The 17,682-nt window shown below is 35.7% G+C and overlaps 2 protein-coding genes across 10 annotated transcripts in view; one reads left to right on the plus strand and one right to left on the minus strand.

Moving 5' to 3' along the window:
• NSD3 (nuclear receptor binding SET domain protein 3) overlaps nt 1–17,682 on the plus strand; it is a 171,317-nt gene that overhangs the window by 135,536 nt on the left and 18,099 nt on the right. For 6 of the 8 annotated variants that reach the window (XM_077144165.1, XM_077144169.1, XM_077144164.1 and 3 more), the window contains 3 exons: nt 13,647–13,849; nt 14,525–14,637; nt 15,253–15,522. In XM_077144165.1, coding sequence (XP_077000280.1) covers nt 13,647–13,849; nt 14,525–14,637; nt 15,253–15,522 — 586 coding nt within the window. The remainder of the gene's footprint in view (nt 1–13,646; nt 13,850–14,524; nt 14,638–15,252; nt 15,523–17,682) is intronic. The other 2 variants (XM_077144170.1, XM_077144171.1) reach the window with 1 other exon arrangement.
• Nucleotides 14,452–17,682, minus strand: part of DDHD2 (DDHD domain containing 2) — an 89,367-nt gene continuing 86,136 nt past the window's right edge. Inside the window, exon 17 of one of the 2 annotated variants that reach the window (XM_077144179.1) lies at nt 14,452–14,997. In XM_077144179.1, coding sequence (XP_077000294.1) covers nt 14,979–14,997 — 19 coding nt within the window. In that variant the 3' untranslated portion in view covers nt 14,452–14,978. The remainder of the gene's footprint in view (nt 14,998–17,682) is intronic. The other variant, XM_077144176.1, reaches the window with a different exon arrangement.

The following is a 17,682-nucleotide window of genomic DNA, read 5'->3' on the forward strand; positions in this document are numbered from 1 at the left end:
TTGGGTTGTTTGTCTTTTTCTGTAGCGTTGAACAATCTCTATATATTCTGGATACTAGACCCTTATCCAATATGTCATTTCCAAATATTGTCTCCCATTGTGTAGGCTGTCTTTTTACTTTCTGGACAAAGTTCTTTGATGCACAAAAGTGTTTAATTTTGAGGAGTTCCCATTTATTTATCTATTTCTTCAATGCTTGTACTTTGGGTGTAAGATCTAGGAAACCGCCTCCTATTATAAGATTTATAGGATATTTCCCTACATTTTCTTCTAAAAGTTTTATGGTCTTAGATGTAATGTTTAGGTTTTTGATCCATTTTGAGTTAACTTTTGTATAGGGTGTGAGATATGGATTCTCTTTCATTCTTTTGCATGTGGATATCCAGTACTTCAGGCACCATTTATTATAGAGACTGTTCCTGTCCCAGATGAGTTGGCTTGACCTTATCAAAGATCAATTGTCTATAGATGAGAGGGTCTATATCCGAACACTCTATTTGATTCCATTGGCCAGTATATCTATCTTTATGCCAGTACCATACTGTTTTGAACACTGTAGCTTGGTAATATGCCTTAAAGTCAGGTAGTGTGAGACCTCCACCTTCATTTTTCTTTCTGACAATATTTTTTAGCCATTTGGGGCACCCTGCCTTTCCAGGTAAATTTTGTTACTGGTTTTTCTATTTCTACGAAGTAGGTTTTTGGGATTTTAATTGGTATTGCATTGAATCTATAAATCAATTTAGGTATAATTGGCATCTTAACTATATTTAGTCTTCTAGTCCATGAGCATGGTACACCCTTCCATATATTTAGGTCTTCTGTGATTTCTTTTAGCAATTTCTTGTAGTTTTCTTTGTATAGGTCTTTTGTATCCTTAGTTAAATTTATTCCTAAATATTTTATTGTTTTGGTTACAATTGTAAATGGAATTTATTTTCTTGATTTCCCCCTCAGATTGTTTATTACTAGTGTATAGAAACACTGCAGATTTTTGAGTGTTGACCTTGTAAACTGCCACTTTGCCTGTACTCGTTTATTAACTCTAATAGTTTTGCTATAGATTTTTTCTGGGTTTTGACATATAATATCATATCATCTTCAAGCAGTGAGAGGTTTACTTCTTCCTTTCCAGTTTTGATGCCTTGTATTTCTTTTTCTTGTCTAATTGCTCTGGCTAGAACTTCCAACACAATTTTGAATAACGATGGTGATAGTGGACATCCTTGTCTTGTTCCTGATCTGGGGGGGAGGACTTTTCAGATTTTCCCCATTGAGAATTATTTACCTGTGGATTTTCGTATATTCCCCTCATCATGTTGAGGAAGTTCCCATCTATTCCTATCCTTTGAAGTGTTTTTAACAAGAAGGTATGTTGAATTTTGTTAAATGCCTTTTCTGCATCAATCGAGATGATCATGTGGTTTTTCTGCTTTGATTTGTTGATATGGTGTATTGCATTAATTGATTTTCCTATGTTGAACCATCCTTGCATACCTGGGATGAATCCTACTTGGTCATAGTGTATATTTCTTTTAATGTGCTGCTGGATTCAATTTGCAAGAATTACATTGAGGATTTTTGCATCTATATTCATTAGAGAGATAGGGCTGTAATTTTCTTTTCTTGTAGTTTCTTTGTCTGGCTTTGGCATGAGGGTGATGTTGGCTTCATAGAATGAGTTAGATAGCCTTCCATCCTCTTCAGGTTTTTTTGAAGAGTTTCAGCAGGGTTGGTACTAATTCTTTCTTGAATGTTTGGTAGAATTCACATGTGAAGCTTTCTGGTCCGGAACTTTTCTCTTTTGGGAGTTGGTCCGGGACTTTTCTTTTTTAGGAGTTTCTTAATAACTAATTCAGTTTCTTTACTTGCAGTTAGTTTGTTGAGGTCGTCTATTTCTTTTCTTTTGTTCATGCCTTTCTAGAAGGTTGTCCATTTCATGTACATTGTCTAGTTTATTAGCATTAAAGTTGTTCATTGTATCCTCTCATTACCTCCTTTATTCCTGTGAGGTCAGTGATTATGTCTCCTCTTTCATTTCGTATTTATTTGCATCCTCTCTTTTCTTCTTTTTGTCAACCTTGCTAAGGGTCCGTCAATCTTATTGATATTCTCATAGAACCAACTTCTGGTTTTCTTGATTTTTAATTGTTTTCATGTTCTACATTTCATTTATTTCTGCTCTAACTTCATTATTTCTTTCCTTCTGCTTCCTTTGGGATTAATTTGCTGTTCTTTCTTTAGTCCTTCCAAGTGAACAGTTAATTCCTTGATTTTTGCTCTTCTTTTTTTGAGATAGGCATTTAGGACAATAAATTTCCCTTTTAAAACTGCCTTTGCTGTATCCCATAAATTTTGATATGTTGTGTTTTCATTTTCATTTGCCTTGACTTATTTACTTGTAATTTCTCTTGTAATTTCTTCCTTGACCAACATGTTGTTTAAGAGTGTGTTGTTGAGCCTCCATATATATGTGAATTTTCTGGCCCTCTACCTATTATTGATTTCCAACTTCATTCCTTTGTGATCTGAGAAAGTGTTTTGTATGATTTCAATCTTTTTAAATTTATTGAGACTTGCTTGTGACCCAGCATATTAGTCTGTCCTTGAGAATGATCCATGAGCACTTGAGAAAAAAGATGTATCCTGCTGTTGTCGGGTGTACTGTTCTATAAATGTCTTTTCAGTCTAGTTCATTTATTGTATTATTCCAATTCTCTGTTTCTTTATTGATTCTCTGTCTAGATGTTCTGTCCATTGATGAGAGCAGGTAATTGAAGTCTCCAACTATTATGGTCAATGTGTCTATTTCTCTTTTCAGTGTTTGCCTCATGTATTTTGGAGCACTCTGGCTCGGTTCATAAATATTTATAATTGTTATATCTTCTTGTTGAATTATTCCTTTTATTAATACATAGTGTCCTTCTTTGTCTCCTTTAATTGTTTTACATTTGAAATCTAATTTGTTGAATATTAGTATAGCTACTCTTGCTCATTTCTGATTGTCATTTGTGTGAAGTATCTTTTCCCAATCTTTCTCTTTCCACCTTTGTTTATCCTTGCATCTAAAATACATCTCCTGTAGACAGCATATAGATGGGTCCTGTTTTTTAATCCATTCTGCCAGTCTATGTCTTTTGATTGGGGAGTTTAATCCATTAACATTTAGTGTTATTAGTGTAAAGGCAGTACTTTCTTCTACCATTTTTTGCCTTTTGGATTTTATATGTCATATCTTATTTTTCTTCTTTTTACCTATACTTATAGTCTTCATTTCTACACTCTTTTCCACAGCTCTGTCTGCTGTCTTTTTCTGTCTGTCTCAAGTGCTCCCTTTAGTACTTCTTGCAGAGCTGGTCTCTTGGTCACAAATTCTCTGAGTGATTTTTTGACTGGAAATGTTTTAGTTTCCCCCTCATTTTTAAGGACAATTTTGTTGGATATAAAATTCTTGGTTGGCAGTTTTTTTCTTTTAATGTCTTAAGTATATCATCCCACTGTCTTCTCACTTCCATGGTTTCTGCTGAGAAATCTACGCATAGTCTTATTGGGCTTCCCTTGTTGTGATGGGTTGCTTTTCTCTTGCTACTTTCAAGATTCTCTCTTTCTGTTTGACATCTGACATTCTGATTAGTAAGTGTCTTGGAGTACGTCTATTTGGATCTATTCTGTTTGGGATACGCTGCATTTCTTGGATCTGTAATTTTAGGTCTTTCATAAGAGATGGAAAATTTTCAGTGATAATTTCCTCCATTAGTTTTTCTCCTCCTTTTCCCTTCTTTTCTCCTTCTGGGATACCCACAGCACATATATTCATGCGTTTCATGTTGTCATTCAGTTCCCTGTGTCCCTGCTCATATTTTTCCGTTCTTTTCCCTTTATGTTCTTTTGCTTTTTGGATTTCAGATCTTCCATCCTCCAGTTCATTAATCCTATCTTCTGCCTCTTGAAATCTGACATTGTAGGATTCCATTGTTTTTTTTTTTATCTCTTCTCATGTGCTTTTCTTTCCCATAAGTTCTGCGATTTGATTTTTCAGACTTTCGATTTCTTATTTTTGTTTGTCCCTTGCCTTCTTTATATCCTCTCTCAATTCATTGATTTGATTTTTGATGAGATTTTCCACATTTGTTCAAACATCCAGAATTAATTGTTTCAACTCCTATATCTCATTCGAATTGTTGGTTTGTTCCTTTGACTGGGCCATATCTTCTTTTTTCCTAATATGATTCTTTATTGTTTGCTGGCATCTAGACATTTAATTTTCTTAATTAGTTTATTCTGGAGATTGTTTTCACTTTTTTACCTAGGATTTTCTTGCTGGATGACTTTGTTGTCTATCTGTTCTTTGACATTCTGTTCAGCTTATTCTAGACCTGTAGCTTAGGTTTTGTTTACCAGATCAGAATTTTTCAGTTCTTGTTTTCTTGTTTCTTGCCCTGCCTGTATGGTGCCTTTTTTTTTTTTTTTTTTTTAAACCCTTGGTAGGGTCTACTTAGGTATTATAGACCCCAGTCAGATTTTCCCAGACCATACTTGCCTCCTCTCAGGAGAAGAGTCACCTGCATCAGTTTTCCCTGAGGGTGAGACCCAGCAGTTTGAAACTTTTCTATGAAGCCTCTAGACTCTGTGTTTCTCCTGTCCTGTCCAGTATGTGACACTTGTCTGTCTGCACTTTCCACCAGCATAAATTGATGCGAACCTTTAACTTCAGCAGACTCTCCCTGCTGGGGTGTGGTTGAGTCAGAGGAGAAATTGTAGGGTGGCTTTAAAGGCTTTAGTTTTCCAGACCCTGGGGTAAGTTCCCTGAGGAAGGGATTCCACCTGTCCTGGGGAAGGCACAGCCTTCAGGGAATTATTTCCTTTCACCTGACCAACCTCTTTGTCTCTCAGACAAGCTTAATTCTGCGCTTGCCTGGGGCAGCTGGTGCCTGAAAAGCCTTGCAGTTGTATGCAAAAAGCAGTCAACCTTAGAAACACAGCCAAAAAAAAAAAGAAAAGAAAAAAAGAATCATTTTCAGTGCAGGTCCCTAGTTCCTCCGGTTTGCAAATCAAGAGCTTAAGTTGGCAAGTTGCTCTATATATCTCCCTGTCCTGTGTGCCCCTCCTTTCCTTCAGGGCCCAGACTTTTTCAAATATTTTGTGCTGTCCGATCCGAAGAAAACTCTGTTGTTTATTTTTCTTTTTCTATTAGCGCTGCCTCCTGTGCACTGGGGCAAAACCAGCAATCTTAGCTTTTACTCGATGTTCAGCGGAGCTGGGGGTCTATTTTTTATAGTCAGAATTTGTTAACTCCACAATTGAAGCTTGGTTGAGCGCAGCCCCTTGCTGTTAGTGAAGTCTCCTTTCCTTTCACCTCTGGGAACCAGCCTGTGGGAGAGGGGCGCCAGCCTCTGTGGCCTGGGGGACTCGTGGGTCTGTGTGGGATCACCCCTGGTCCAGCTTGTCCAGACTGATGTACACTGTGTGTCCAGCCAGTGCTGTGGCCCCACATCACTGTACTATTCTGTACTGTTCCTGGCTATTTACCAGCTGCTCTGGAGGACAAACTAAATTCCACTCCTTACTAAGCCACCATTTTGTTTAAATTGTCTGTAATAAGGTTTTTGATAGATATTTATATCCAGAAAATTGCAATTTTTTCTCAACATTATTTTCAACTGCTAAATAATACCAGGAAAGTATTAGTTCACAAAATCAAGTTATGGCTTCTAAATAAGCTAGTTCAGAGATATATTTATTTAAATGCTACTCTAATTTAGGTCTTGTCTCGTTTCTTCTATGAGAACTTCTTAGGTCATTCTTTATCTATCTGCTTGTTAAATTCTCCCAGCGTTTTTATTCCCTTATTATGACTGTCTTACATTATGCCTTGATACAAATGTATTCTAACTAGAATTTAAACTCTTTGAATCTAAGACTTGTGTCTTTTCTAATCATAACAGCATTTACTGACAACAGTATATTGATTGACATTAACAAAGCCACTACAAATTCAAATTCTCCCATATACTGAGATAATAAATGCCCAAATAACCAAAAGCTGGATTCTTTGAAATCTAGGTAATCAAGATTATTAAAAAGTCCAATTATATTTCTTACTAAACTTAACATTTCTTATAAAGAATATGTTTGAAGCATTAGCATGTTCTTATTTTATTATACCAGATACATTGCTTAGTTTATGTAACTTAACCTATCTAGTTATGCTATTTTAAGAGGCTCTTGAAAATGTATTTATAATACTAGCTTATTTTATCAGGAAGCTTATATAGATTTAGGGAGAACACACCTAATCAGAAGAAAATTGCATTTGTTAATTCAGAATTTATCATAAAATTCCTTTTAATAGAGGTTGAAAAAAAGCTTTTTTTTTAATCTTAAAATACAAACAACTTTACAAGTACATTAACTATCAAATTCTGGAAGATATACTGCAGTTCTTTCATTTGTGCAAAGCTCAAATTTAGGAAAACTTTTCCATATCTTGTAAAGATCTTTCATTTTACTTACTGAAATTTTTTTTATATTTCTATGGACTAAATAACATATAAACACAAACATTCTTAGCATACAAACATTCCATACATGGTGTACAGTAATTGGCTTATAATATCACATCGTTGTATATTCATCCTCGTGATCATTTTTTACTTTTTTTACTTTTGTTTTTGGGGGGGTGCATAATCCCTTACCCCTCCCTCTCATTGACCACTAGTATTTCCATCTACCCAATTTATTTTGACCTTTGTTCCCCCATTGTTTTTTTTGTTTTGTTTTGTTTTAACCATATTGTTTACTCAACTGTCCATACCCTAGATAAAGGGAGCATCAGAACCAAGGTTTTCATAATCCCACAGTCACATTGTAAACGTTCTATCTTCATTCTATAATCTTCAAGAAACAAGGCTACTGGAACATAGCTCTACAATTTCAGTTACTTCCCTTTAGCCACTCAAATACACCATAAGCTGAAAAGGAATATCTATATAATGTGTAAGAATAACCTCCACCATAACCTCTCGATTTGCTTTGTAATCTCTCAGCCACTGACACTTTATTTTTTCTCATTTCTGTCTTCCCCCCATCTTGATCAAGAAGGTTTTCTCAGTCCCTTGATGCTGGGTTCTAGCTCATCCTGGGATTTCTGTCCCATGTTGCCAGGGAAATTTACACCCCAGGATTTGTGTCCCACACAGGGGGAAAGCAGTGGGCTCACTTGCTACGTTGGCTTAGAGAGAGAGGCCACATCTGAGCAGCAAAAGAGGTTCTGTGGGGGTGACTCTTAGGCCTAATTTTAAGGTTTAGTCTGTCCTTTGCAGGAATATTACATAACTGAAATTTGATAATTAGATTTTATTCAGTTACTCCTATCCCAAGTCTATTTATATATTAATAATGATCTGATTACTAGCTACCACTGCAAAGGCGTTATTGGAAAAATAATTTTAACAAACATAGCCTATGCTATAGCATTTTTTATGCTTGCTATTTCTAATCTCCAGGCCCAGTAAAAAGGAATTCTAAAGGATACCTTGTCATATATGTCTTTTGCCTAGCCCTCTACCATAACTGCTTTAGGTGATTAGACCTTAGGGCAGGTATAGGTTTCACAGACAGAATACAGCCTGGCTTGTGGGATTTTGAGATTTCCTAAGCCCTTCTTTAACTATTTCCAATTATTAGATTTATTTTACTAAAAGCTGTGACCAGGACCATTTGGAAAAAGTCTTTGCTTTTTCCAGAGGCAGCCCTTTGGCAGTTTTGTGCTGTCTTAAGGAAATTCTAGGGGCAGTTTTTTTCTAGTGTCCAGGTTTGTTTACATTAATTATAAAACTAAGGTTTTGAATCTTGCTGCTCAGAGAGTTTTTCCTCTTTTACTTCAGAAGTGCCAATTTATATATTTATATCAGGTGCCTAATTATTTCTAAGCAATTCAAATAGAACACTTTAAGAATTTTCTTATTAATTTGATACTACCATCTGGACGTATGAAAATATACATTGAAAATGTAGACAGACACAAATAAAAAATTAGTTACATAAAAAACAAAAATACTTTTGAGATGGACAAATTAAGGATTGAATATATTATATCATTTCTACCTTTTTGCAGAACAATTGTATCAGTAATATGTTTAACTATAATGGTAGTATTTTCATTTTAAATCATACTGAGGCCAGATTATGTTACAGAAAAAACCTTTTTTCTTATAGACCCTTAACCAGAAATCTTTTCAAATTTCAATTTAGCTCAAAGGTTCCCTTTTTAAAAGAAGTTCTTTAATCAGTAACTAGTTAGGAATATTTGATCAACACAAATGCAGGACCATACCAGGCAGCAAATTTAAACAGGCACTACTTGACTCTTACTGTATTTAAGTAACACATAATAACTAGATTGAACACACCCACTAATGAACAGGCATTAAATGCTTAACACACTGATTAACAATTAAATATTAACTCTCACCATACCCAGATAGCACACTGGTATTTAATGATATTGAATACCAATTAATTGTTGGATTCTCTTTTTTTGAGTATATTCAACAGACAAATTTAGATCAGGGCCTCAAACCCTGTACAGAATACACACCAAACACATCAGTTAACAATTAAACAGACATTTCACCCTTGGCATATATTAACAATTAAACAATACGTAGGGGGTCTAGATTGTAAACTCTTACAGCAGAAATAAAAATAAAAAACAATACATAGTTTAAATAGGCCTACTTAATTTCATTGAACGCCAGTTAATTGTTGGATTAGGTCAGGGCTTCAAACCTTGTATAGTATGGTACCCAAAACCAGAAGATGTAGAGGTCAGAGCAATGGGAATCATTCTGGAAGCATGATCCAGGCCTAAGTCAAGGGGACTCAAACCGCCTATTTACTCCCCTGTTGACTTTTACTCTGACAACCCATTCACCCAGTTAAATGTCCAGATATGGAACTGGAAGCGGTTTCTCTCTTTGAAGATTTTCAAGGCACCAGAAGTCTCTGGAGTGCCAGCAGAACAAAGAAACCCCAGTTGCTGAGGCTCTAGACTAAATTCGGCCCAGCAGCCGCAAAAGCCTCAGTTTCCTGGCTTACCTGCTCTGCTTGGACTCCAGAGATTTGGGCATTCATCCTGGAGGGTTGCCAAATTGTTACTGGACAAAGGCTACAGATTCTATTGCCTGAGGTGCTCAATAACCAATTCCTGAGACACTGGGGTTTTAAAGAGAGAAAGTAGGAGAGCAGATAGCCTAGCAACCCAAAATCTGTTTCATTTTTTTTTAGTATTTTAATTGACAAATCTTCACACATCTATTTTCCATACATGATGTACAACGATGGTTCACAATATCATATAGTTGTGTATTCATCACACAGGTGAATTCACCTGCTGAGTTAGCTTAGAGAGAGAGGCCACATCTGAACAACAAAAGAGGTTCTCTGAGGGAGACTCTTAAGCCTAATTTTAAGTAGTCTTAGCCTATCCTTTGCAGGAATAAGTATCATAAGGTGAACCCCAAGATTGAGGGCTCAGCCTATTGATTTGGTTGTCACCACTACTTGCAGGAATATCAGGAATTCTCCAAATGGGGAAGTCGAATATTTCCTCCTTCTCTCCAGTGCCCCAAGGGTACCCTGCAAATACTTCTTTATTCACTATGCAAATCATTCTGGGATATATTGGGGTATCAGACTAACCTGGGCAAACTAACAAAATCTCATGCCCTATTCAAGATTCCATGTACTTACGGTGTTCACCTATTCTGACAATGCAAGTTAAATTATGAAATATACTACCCAAAATAGAAATTTTGTACCAAATAAACATCTCTGCCTTTGGTCTCACACAGAAGTTGAAGTTTTAAAATATGGACAATATCATCTTTTTCCCTGTATTCTGATTTACTTTAGTCCATCCAGATCAGCTTCATTCATATCTCTACTTAAAATCTAATCACTTTTTCAACTTTTGAAACAGTTCCTGTATGGGGGGTACTGCTGACTTTCATAGCTTCAGAGCTCTAATTCTGAGTCCCAGCTGTCTCATTAACACCCAAAGTTTCTGGGAATGACCATAACCTATTTAGTTATTTTTTAAAACTTTTTAAATTATATAATGTAACATATATACAAAGCAAAGAAAGAAAAAAGCAATAGTTTTCAAAGCACTCTTCAGCAAGTCATTGAAGATTCCAGAGTTTGTCGTGCGCTACCATACCATCCTCTCAGATTTTTCCTTCTAGCTGCTCCAAAACATAGGCTAGAAGGAGTAAATGGTTTTTTATCACAATCAACTTTTTTTTTCTTTTTTCTGAAAAATAACATATATACAAAAAAGCAATGAATTTCAAGGTACAGCACAACAATTAGTTGTAGAACAGATTTCAGAGTTTGAAATGGGTTACAATTCCACAATTTTAGACTTTTATTTTAAGCTGCTCTAAAATTCTGGAGACTAAAAGAAGTATCAATTTAATGATTCAGCAGTCATATCTGTTTGTTAAAATCTACCTTCTCTGTATAACTCCACCATCACCTTTGATCATTCTGTCTCACTTTTTAGGAGCATTTGGGCAATGCCCATTCTAACTTTGTCATGTTGGAAGGGCTGTCAGTAATATGCGGTAGGGAAATGGAACTAGCTGGTGTTCTGGAGAGGCTAAGCCCTCTAGATTTCAAGACTTACCTGGTCCAGGGACCCATCTGGGTTAACAACTTGGTTTCTGGAAAGTTATCCTAGTGCATGGCATAACCTATGTAATTTTAAAAGTTTGCTTTTTAAGTGAGATCAGGAGCAGTGAGATCAAGAAGACCTTTCTGTCATTTTTTTTTAAACATATGACCGGAAATCTCCAACTCCTGAAGATAAAGATTAGCAAATTGAGTACATAAGCAATTTCATGCTGTGTAGCAAGATACCTTAAAATTTTAAAAGGTAAATGCCAAACTGGAGAAAATATTTGCCCTCTGTGTTCAATAAGAAAAGACAAATATTTTAGTAGAAAAATTGGCAAAGAAGAAAAAAAGCCAGTTTGCAAAAGAAGAGCAAAGAGAAAATAAACATGGGAAAAATGTTCACCCTCACTAAAATAAATGGACATAAAACAGGTGATTTTTCTCAATTAAAAGATTAAGGAAATTTAGAAGATTAATTTTGCCACTTGTGAGGGCATAGGAAAATGGAAGTTCCCTGCAGGGCAATCCAGCATCATGTATCAAAATTATAACTCTCTGTATCCCCCTTGATCCAGCACTCCACTTCAAGGAAAAGAATTGGATGAGCAAGCAGAAATGTTTTTTTTTTTTAAACGTTTTTTATTAATTAAAAAAAATTAAACAGAACATTTAGATACCATTCTATTCTACATATACAATCAGTAATTCTTAGTATCATCACATGGTTGTATATTCATCATTTCTTAGTACATTTGCATCGATTTAGAAAAAAATAAAAAGACAACAGAAAGAGAAATAAAATGATAATAGAGAAAGAAAAGACTATACATACCATAGCCCTTACCCCTCGCTTTCATTTACCACTAGCATTTCAAACTGAATTTATTTTAACATTTGTTCCCCCATTATTTATTTTTATTCCGTATGTTCTACTCTTCTGTTGATATAGTAGCTAAAAGGAGCATCAGACATAAGGTAGAAATGTGTTTTATAGGGGTGTTCATTTCGATATTACTTATAATTGTAAAAACTTGAAATAACCCACAGTCACTAAGGGGATTGTCAAATAGATTATGGCATATCTATATTGTAAAATGTTTTGAAGTCAATGAAAGAATAGGCAGGTCTGTGTATGGGAAGATATCCATGATACATAGTTGAGTTTAAAAGGCATGTTAAACAGTAAAATACAGGATGCTTCCATGTGTGTTAATGATAAAAACAACACTATAGATCTAGATATTATGTGTTTTTAATATCTGAAAAGAAATACATCTAATGTTACTATTCTAAGAATGAGATTACATGGGGAGGCATTTTCACTTTTTCCATTCTGTATTTCTTCATTGTTTTAATTTTTAAAAGACACTCCTAATGCTTCTGTAATTAAAAATATTTATCTATCAGGTATGAGGAGAGAGGTGTGCAGGATTTGACAATTAATTGATAAGACACTCTTGAAAGAACAATACCTAAAGTAGTGTAAGAAGCCTTCAGAATTTCAAATAAATTCCAAAGTAATTATTTTTAAAAAATTATATATACAAAAATATCAGCCCTAATTTAATTTTAAGACAAATTTAATCGCATTACATTTTAAAGAAGCCCAAAGCAGTGCTCAGTTCAGATCACAGCAGTGCGATTTTATAACTAGGTCAGATTCTTCTCATATGTTTTGGAAATACTTCTATTCATGAACTAATTCTTAATGTATTTCTTTCCAGTCAGGCCCAGCTGGGCCACATGAAGCTGTTTATTTTCAATTACTAGTTACTCCAGTTTGAAGCTTCCTGGGGGAAAATATGAGGACCTGGAACAACCCCTGGGAGAAAATGTGCCTCTTCCTAACAGACCCTAGTGAATGCATTAATGGTGTACACGTTTAGATACCTTAGAATGGTTTAGAAATACAAAGAGTAGCCATTTCCTAACCTGCTTTGAGGGCAAACCAAATCTTAACCACATGAAATGATGTTTTTTTGTTTTGGTTTGGTTTATTTTAGCAATTTGAGCATGGACTTTTATCCATGTTTTTAATTGTATCAGGTGACGCTTATTCAAGTTCTGCACTATAAATCTGGGAGTGCAACTGTGTCATTGTTTATCTTCCAGATCATCTGTTTGTTAAATACTTGGTTTATTAGGCATATGTGAAATATGAATGTCCTCTGTTCATGCTGATTTTGTATACTACAAAAGCCCATGTCAGGAACACTGAGGTTGGCCTTGTTTTTGAACCATTAGCTTCACCTTCCAATTCCTAAGTTGTCCAGTTACTGGAAACTGTCAAATGCTCCTTACAGATGGTTTCATTTAGTGATTGCTGGGATATTCAGTCATCATAGCATGGAAAAGTTATGTTTTCATTCTGTCCCAAATCCCATGTTTGTTATGATTTAAGATGAGTTTGATTCTGAAATATGCACTTGATATAAAACCTAGAACTTTTGATTAGGTTTTTGTCGTGGTCCATTAGAGAGTCAGAAAATGCTAATTTGAATGAGAGTGGTCATTCTTTACTCTAGCATCAGTTTTTCCCAAAATGATTCCCTTGACTACTAGAAATGAACTTTTACCCTGGACGATAACCTTGGTATTAAGCCTGTCAACTTAATAGGGGGAAAACCTGACTTTTCAGGATTGAAATTGACTTCAGTATATTCTAATTCTCAAGTTGGGTAGTAGCTTATGTGTTATTTTATTATTATGCTTTATAACATTTATATGATATGTATTCTCTTGTAAATATTAATTTAAAATTTTAATCTGTATTTACTGTTTCAGTAATTAAAACATTTTTAAATACTGTGTGATTTGGGCACGATTGAAGAGAAACAACATATTTTGCATTCTTACAGTTTAAATGAAATGTGCAAAGTACATAACCATTTTTTCCCTCCTTCTAACCTTTTAAAAAATAGTGTTATTTTTCCATCTTCTTGGTCTAAAATTGCTTTTGTTTTCAGATGGTGGCCAGCAGAGATCTGCAATCCTAGGTCTGTGCCACTGAACATCCAGGGCCTTAAACATGACTTGGGGGATTTCCCTGTGTTCTTCTTTGGTTCTCATGACTACTATTGGGTACACCAGGGCAGAGTGTTCCCTTATGTTGAAGGAGACAAAAGTTTTGCTGAGGGGCAGACTAGTATTAACAAGACATTCAAAAAAGGTAAGTTGGATGATGTTTACAGTAGCTCAAATATAAGACTCCAGTGTTGATTTCTCAGTCTCCTAACTTGCATATGACACATTTCTCATATTAGAGAATTTTCACAAAGTATTATGGTTCAACATCTGTAGCTTCCAGTCACATTGGAGCCAGGTTTGAAATACGTTTCAGTAGAGGGGACTGTGCTGTGTATGTAAAAGGAGTTTCTTCAGTGATCTTTCTACAAACATAGATTCTGGGAATAGTCTTCTTAATCAAGTGACACTCCTTTGCCATGGAAGAGAGTAAAAATTTCCCACAAAGGGCCTTACAACAAGTGCTTTTGCAGCAAGTTGCCGGGAAGTTTTGACTTTCTGGATAAGAGTGAAATAAATTTAAAACGCAGAGGGTAAAAAGTTACTCTTAGATTTACTTGGCAGTCTCTGATCTTTAAATTGAAGTGAAGAGCCTCTTCTCTGAGGCAGCAACTTGCACAGAGCATCGTGTTCAGCCATAAAGGAGTTATATGTATCCTTTTTCATATTCCCTATGCTGGTGGTAAATAGTAATTTCCAGTATATAACTTTAAAAAGAAAATCTTAGGCCAGATACAGTGCAGTAGGAAAGCAATGTAAAAGTACTCCAACAGTTTTTGTTTGTTTATTTGTTTGTTATTTATATACTTTGTATTGGCAGCACTGGAAGAAGCTGCAAAACGTTTCCAGGAGTTGAAAGCACAAAGAGAAAGTAAAGAAGCACTAGAGATTGAAAAACACTCAAGAAAACCTCCTCCTTACAAACACATCAAAGTGAGTTTTTACCCATGAATTCACTGGTGTTTGACAGGCAAAATGAAATTCATTGCTCCTAGTAGTTAAAAAGCCTTTTCTGACTTGTGCAAATGCTTACTAATTATCATCCCATTTCTGTAAAATAAAGGGCTTTTGTTGGAAGCATCAGATGGTAGCCATAGCTGCAATGCTGCAAGAATTAGGTCTTCGATAAACCTTCCTATCCCCAGAAGTGACACATTTTATGTGAAACCTTATTCATATTCTACCAGGTTATCCTGCACCCAAATAAGAATATAGGTATTTAGCCCCCTTCTTCCAGAGAGCCTCCAGGCAATCATGTTTTGTCTTGTTTTCAGTTATGAAGTTTCCATCAACCTGTGAAAGGAGAAATATACAGGATAAGTAAGTGAGAATTCACATCAGGTTTTGATAGCTTTGTCAACTAAGGAGAGGCAGTTATTATTCCTAGCTTATTCATGTGAAAGTAAGGTAAAGAGCCTTTTTCAGAGTCATACCACACAAGGCAGTAGCAGAACCAAGAATAGCATGGATGTTTTCAGCGTTCCTATACGAGTTGCTAATAGATTACTTATCTTCCACCTCCCTCTCATTTGTAATTTTGTTTTGTAGGCCAACAAAGTAATAGGAAAGGTACAGATTCAGGTTGCTGACTTATCAGAGATTCCCCGCTGTAACTGCAAACCAGCTGATGAAAACCCTTGTGGCTTGGAATCAGAGTGCCTGAACAGAATGTTGCAGTATGAGTGTCATCCACAGGTGTGCCCAGCTGGAGATCGCTGCCAGAACCAGTGCTTTACAAAAAGACTCTACCCAGATGCAGAAGTCATCAAGACAGAGAGAAGAGGCTGGGGCCTCAGGACCAAAAGGAGCATTAAGAAGGTAGGATGAGACAGGGTGGGGCAGGTAATTGTGGTAGTTAGATTCAGTTGTCAACTTGGCCAGATGAAGGTACCTAGTTCTGTTGCTGTGGACATGAGCCAATGGTACGTGAACCTCATCTGTTCTTCATTACATCTGCAGTAGGCTAGGAGGCGTGCCTGCTGCAATGAATGATGTTTGATTTAATTGGCTGGTGCTTAAATGAGAGAGCTCAATGCAGCACAGCCAAAGTAGCTTAGCATACCTCATCTCAGCACTCACAGCTCAGCCCAGGCCTTTGGAGATGCAGAAAGGAATCACCCTGGGGAAGTTGTTGAAACCCAGAGGCCTAGACAGAAGGCCACAGAGATCACCCTGTGCCTTACCACGTAAGAAAGAACCTCAGTTGAAAGTTAGCTGCCTTTCCTCTGAAGAACTAATGAAATAAATCCCCTTTTATTAAAAGTCAGTCCATCTGTGGTGTGCTGCATTCCGGCAGCTAGCAAACTAGAACAGTAGATGGGCTAGACCAGGACCTATGCCTTCTGAAACTTCCCACATTGAGAATTTAACACTCCTTGGGCAAAGAAAGTGGTAGGAAGAGGGTAGTAATAAAATGTAGTTGAACTTTTGCTGTCCTGTGATCAGTCAATCAAAAGGGACTTTGGTCATTTTATGTTTGAAATATTTTTTTACTTAAGCAAAATGGACTTAAAAGTCTTACTAAAGGCAAAATAATAAAGTTAAATACTAGGATAGGAAGTAGCAAATCCAAAACTTTGTTCCAACATCATAATTCACTAGCTGTGAAACCATGGCCAAGTTACTTAACCTCTCTCAGCCTCAGTTTCCTCATCTCTAAAATGGATACCATAATCCCTCCCCTAAATATTTAAAAGTTGTCTTAAATTTCAAGTTAGATTATATATATGTGAAAGCAATTGGCAAAAGTTTGTATCTTTAATACTTATAAATTCCTCATTCTTATACTTAGAGACAATTTCTCCAAGCAATCTCTTTACATAAATGCTGCATAACATTGTAGAAAAATTTTAAATGCAAATAACTCAAAGAAAACTGAAAATCACCAGAAAATCCTAGTACTCAAGTAGTGGCTTCAAACTTGAATGTCCGTAAGACTCTCCTGGGGTTCCTTGTTAAAAACAGTGTCTTTCTAAATTAGAATATCTGGGATAGGCCTGGAATCTGCATTTTGAAGCAAATTCCCTTACCCCCAGCCTCACTTGCGTAGTGCCATCTGCTATATTAGAGAACTTAGAGATGTATTCACTGAGAGAATATGGACCTACTGGGATTTAAAAATTACTCTTGCCATTTTTATACCTACTTAAAAATTACCTCTATAATTAAAAAAGTACCTTGTGAGTAATGAAGAAAATCAAACAATACAAAAAAGATAATAAAGAATAAAATTCTTCCTTCATCGCTTCAGTTCTTGGTTTCCTTGCCAGAAATCTAACCATACATACATGGTATGTAGCCAGTTATAAATATAAGCATAAACATATATACAAATATATATTCATATAGATGATATTTATTGTTTTTTTTTAAAGCATGAATATGGTCAATACATATTACTCTATTTTTTAAACAGTCTGATTGTATTCTATAGTAAGTTGTGCTATAATTAAACTATTCCTCAATAAAATGAGAAATATGTATATATTTTTGATTCTTTAATGACATTCTTAGTCATCTGTGTTTGTGTACCTATTTGGTTAGACTGCTTGAAGTGAAATATATTCATTTCTTTATTTATGAAGCTTCTTCTTTATGCCAGATACTATTCCAGGCACTTGGAAAGCAATGATGAACTGGATATATAAATCCCTTGTCTTTACAGATCTGCTGGAGGAGACAAACGATTTATAATTTATAATGTTGAGCACCATTAAGTGTTGTGAAGAAAATAAAGCTGTTCAAGGGAAACCCTGGTGACAGGGATTGCTGTTCTAACTTGGTTAGTCAAGGAGTGCCTGAGGAAATAACATTTGACCTGAATGTGTGAGGGAGCAAGCCATGCAAAATATATACGGAGGCAGAGCATTCCAGACCAAAGAAAGAAAAAGCAAGATCAAAGGCCTTAGAATGTTCCAGGAGCAGTATCAGAGCTAGTGTGTCTGGAGAAGAGTAGACAAGGAGAGGAGTGGTAGGTAG

This window comes from Tamandua tetradactyla, chromosome 26 (assembly GCF_023851605.1).
Source record: "Tamandua tetradactyla isolate mTamTet1 chromosome 26, mTamTet1.pri, whole genome shotgun sequence".
Lineage (NCBI taxonomy): Eukaryota > Metazoa > Chordata > Mammalia > Pilosa > Myrmecophagidae > Tamandua > Tamandua tetradactyla.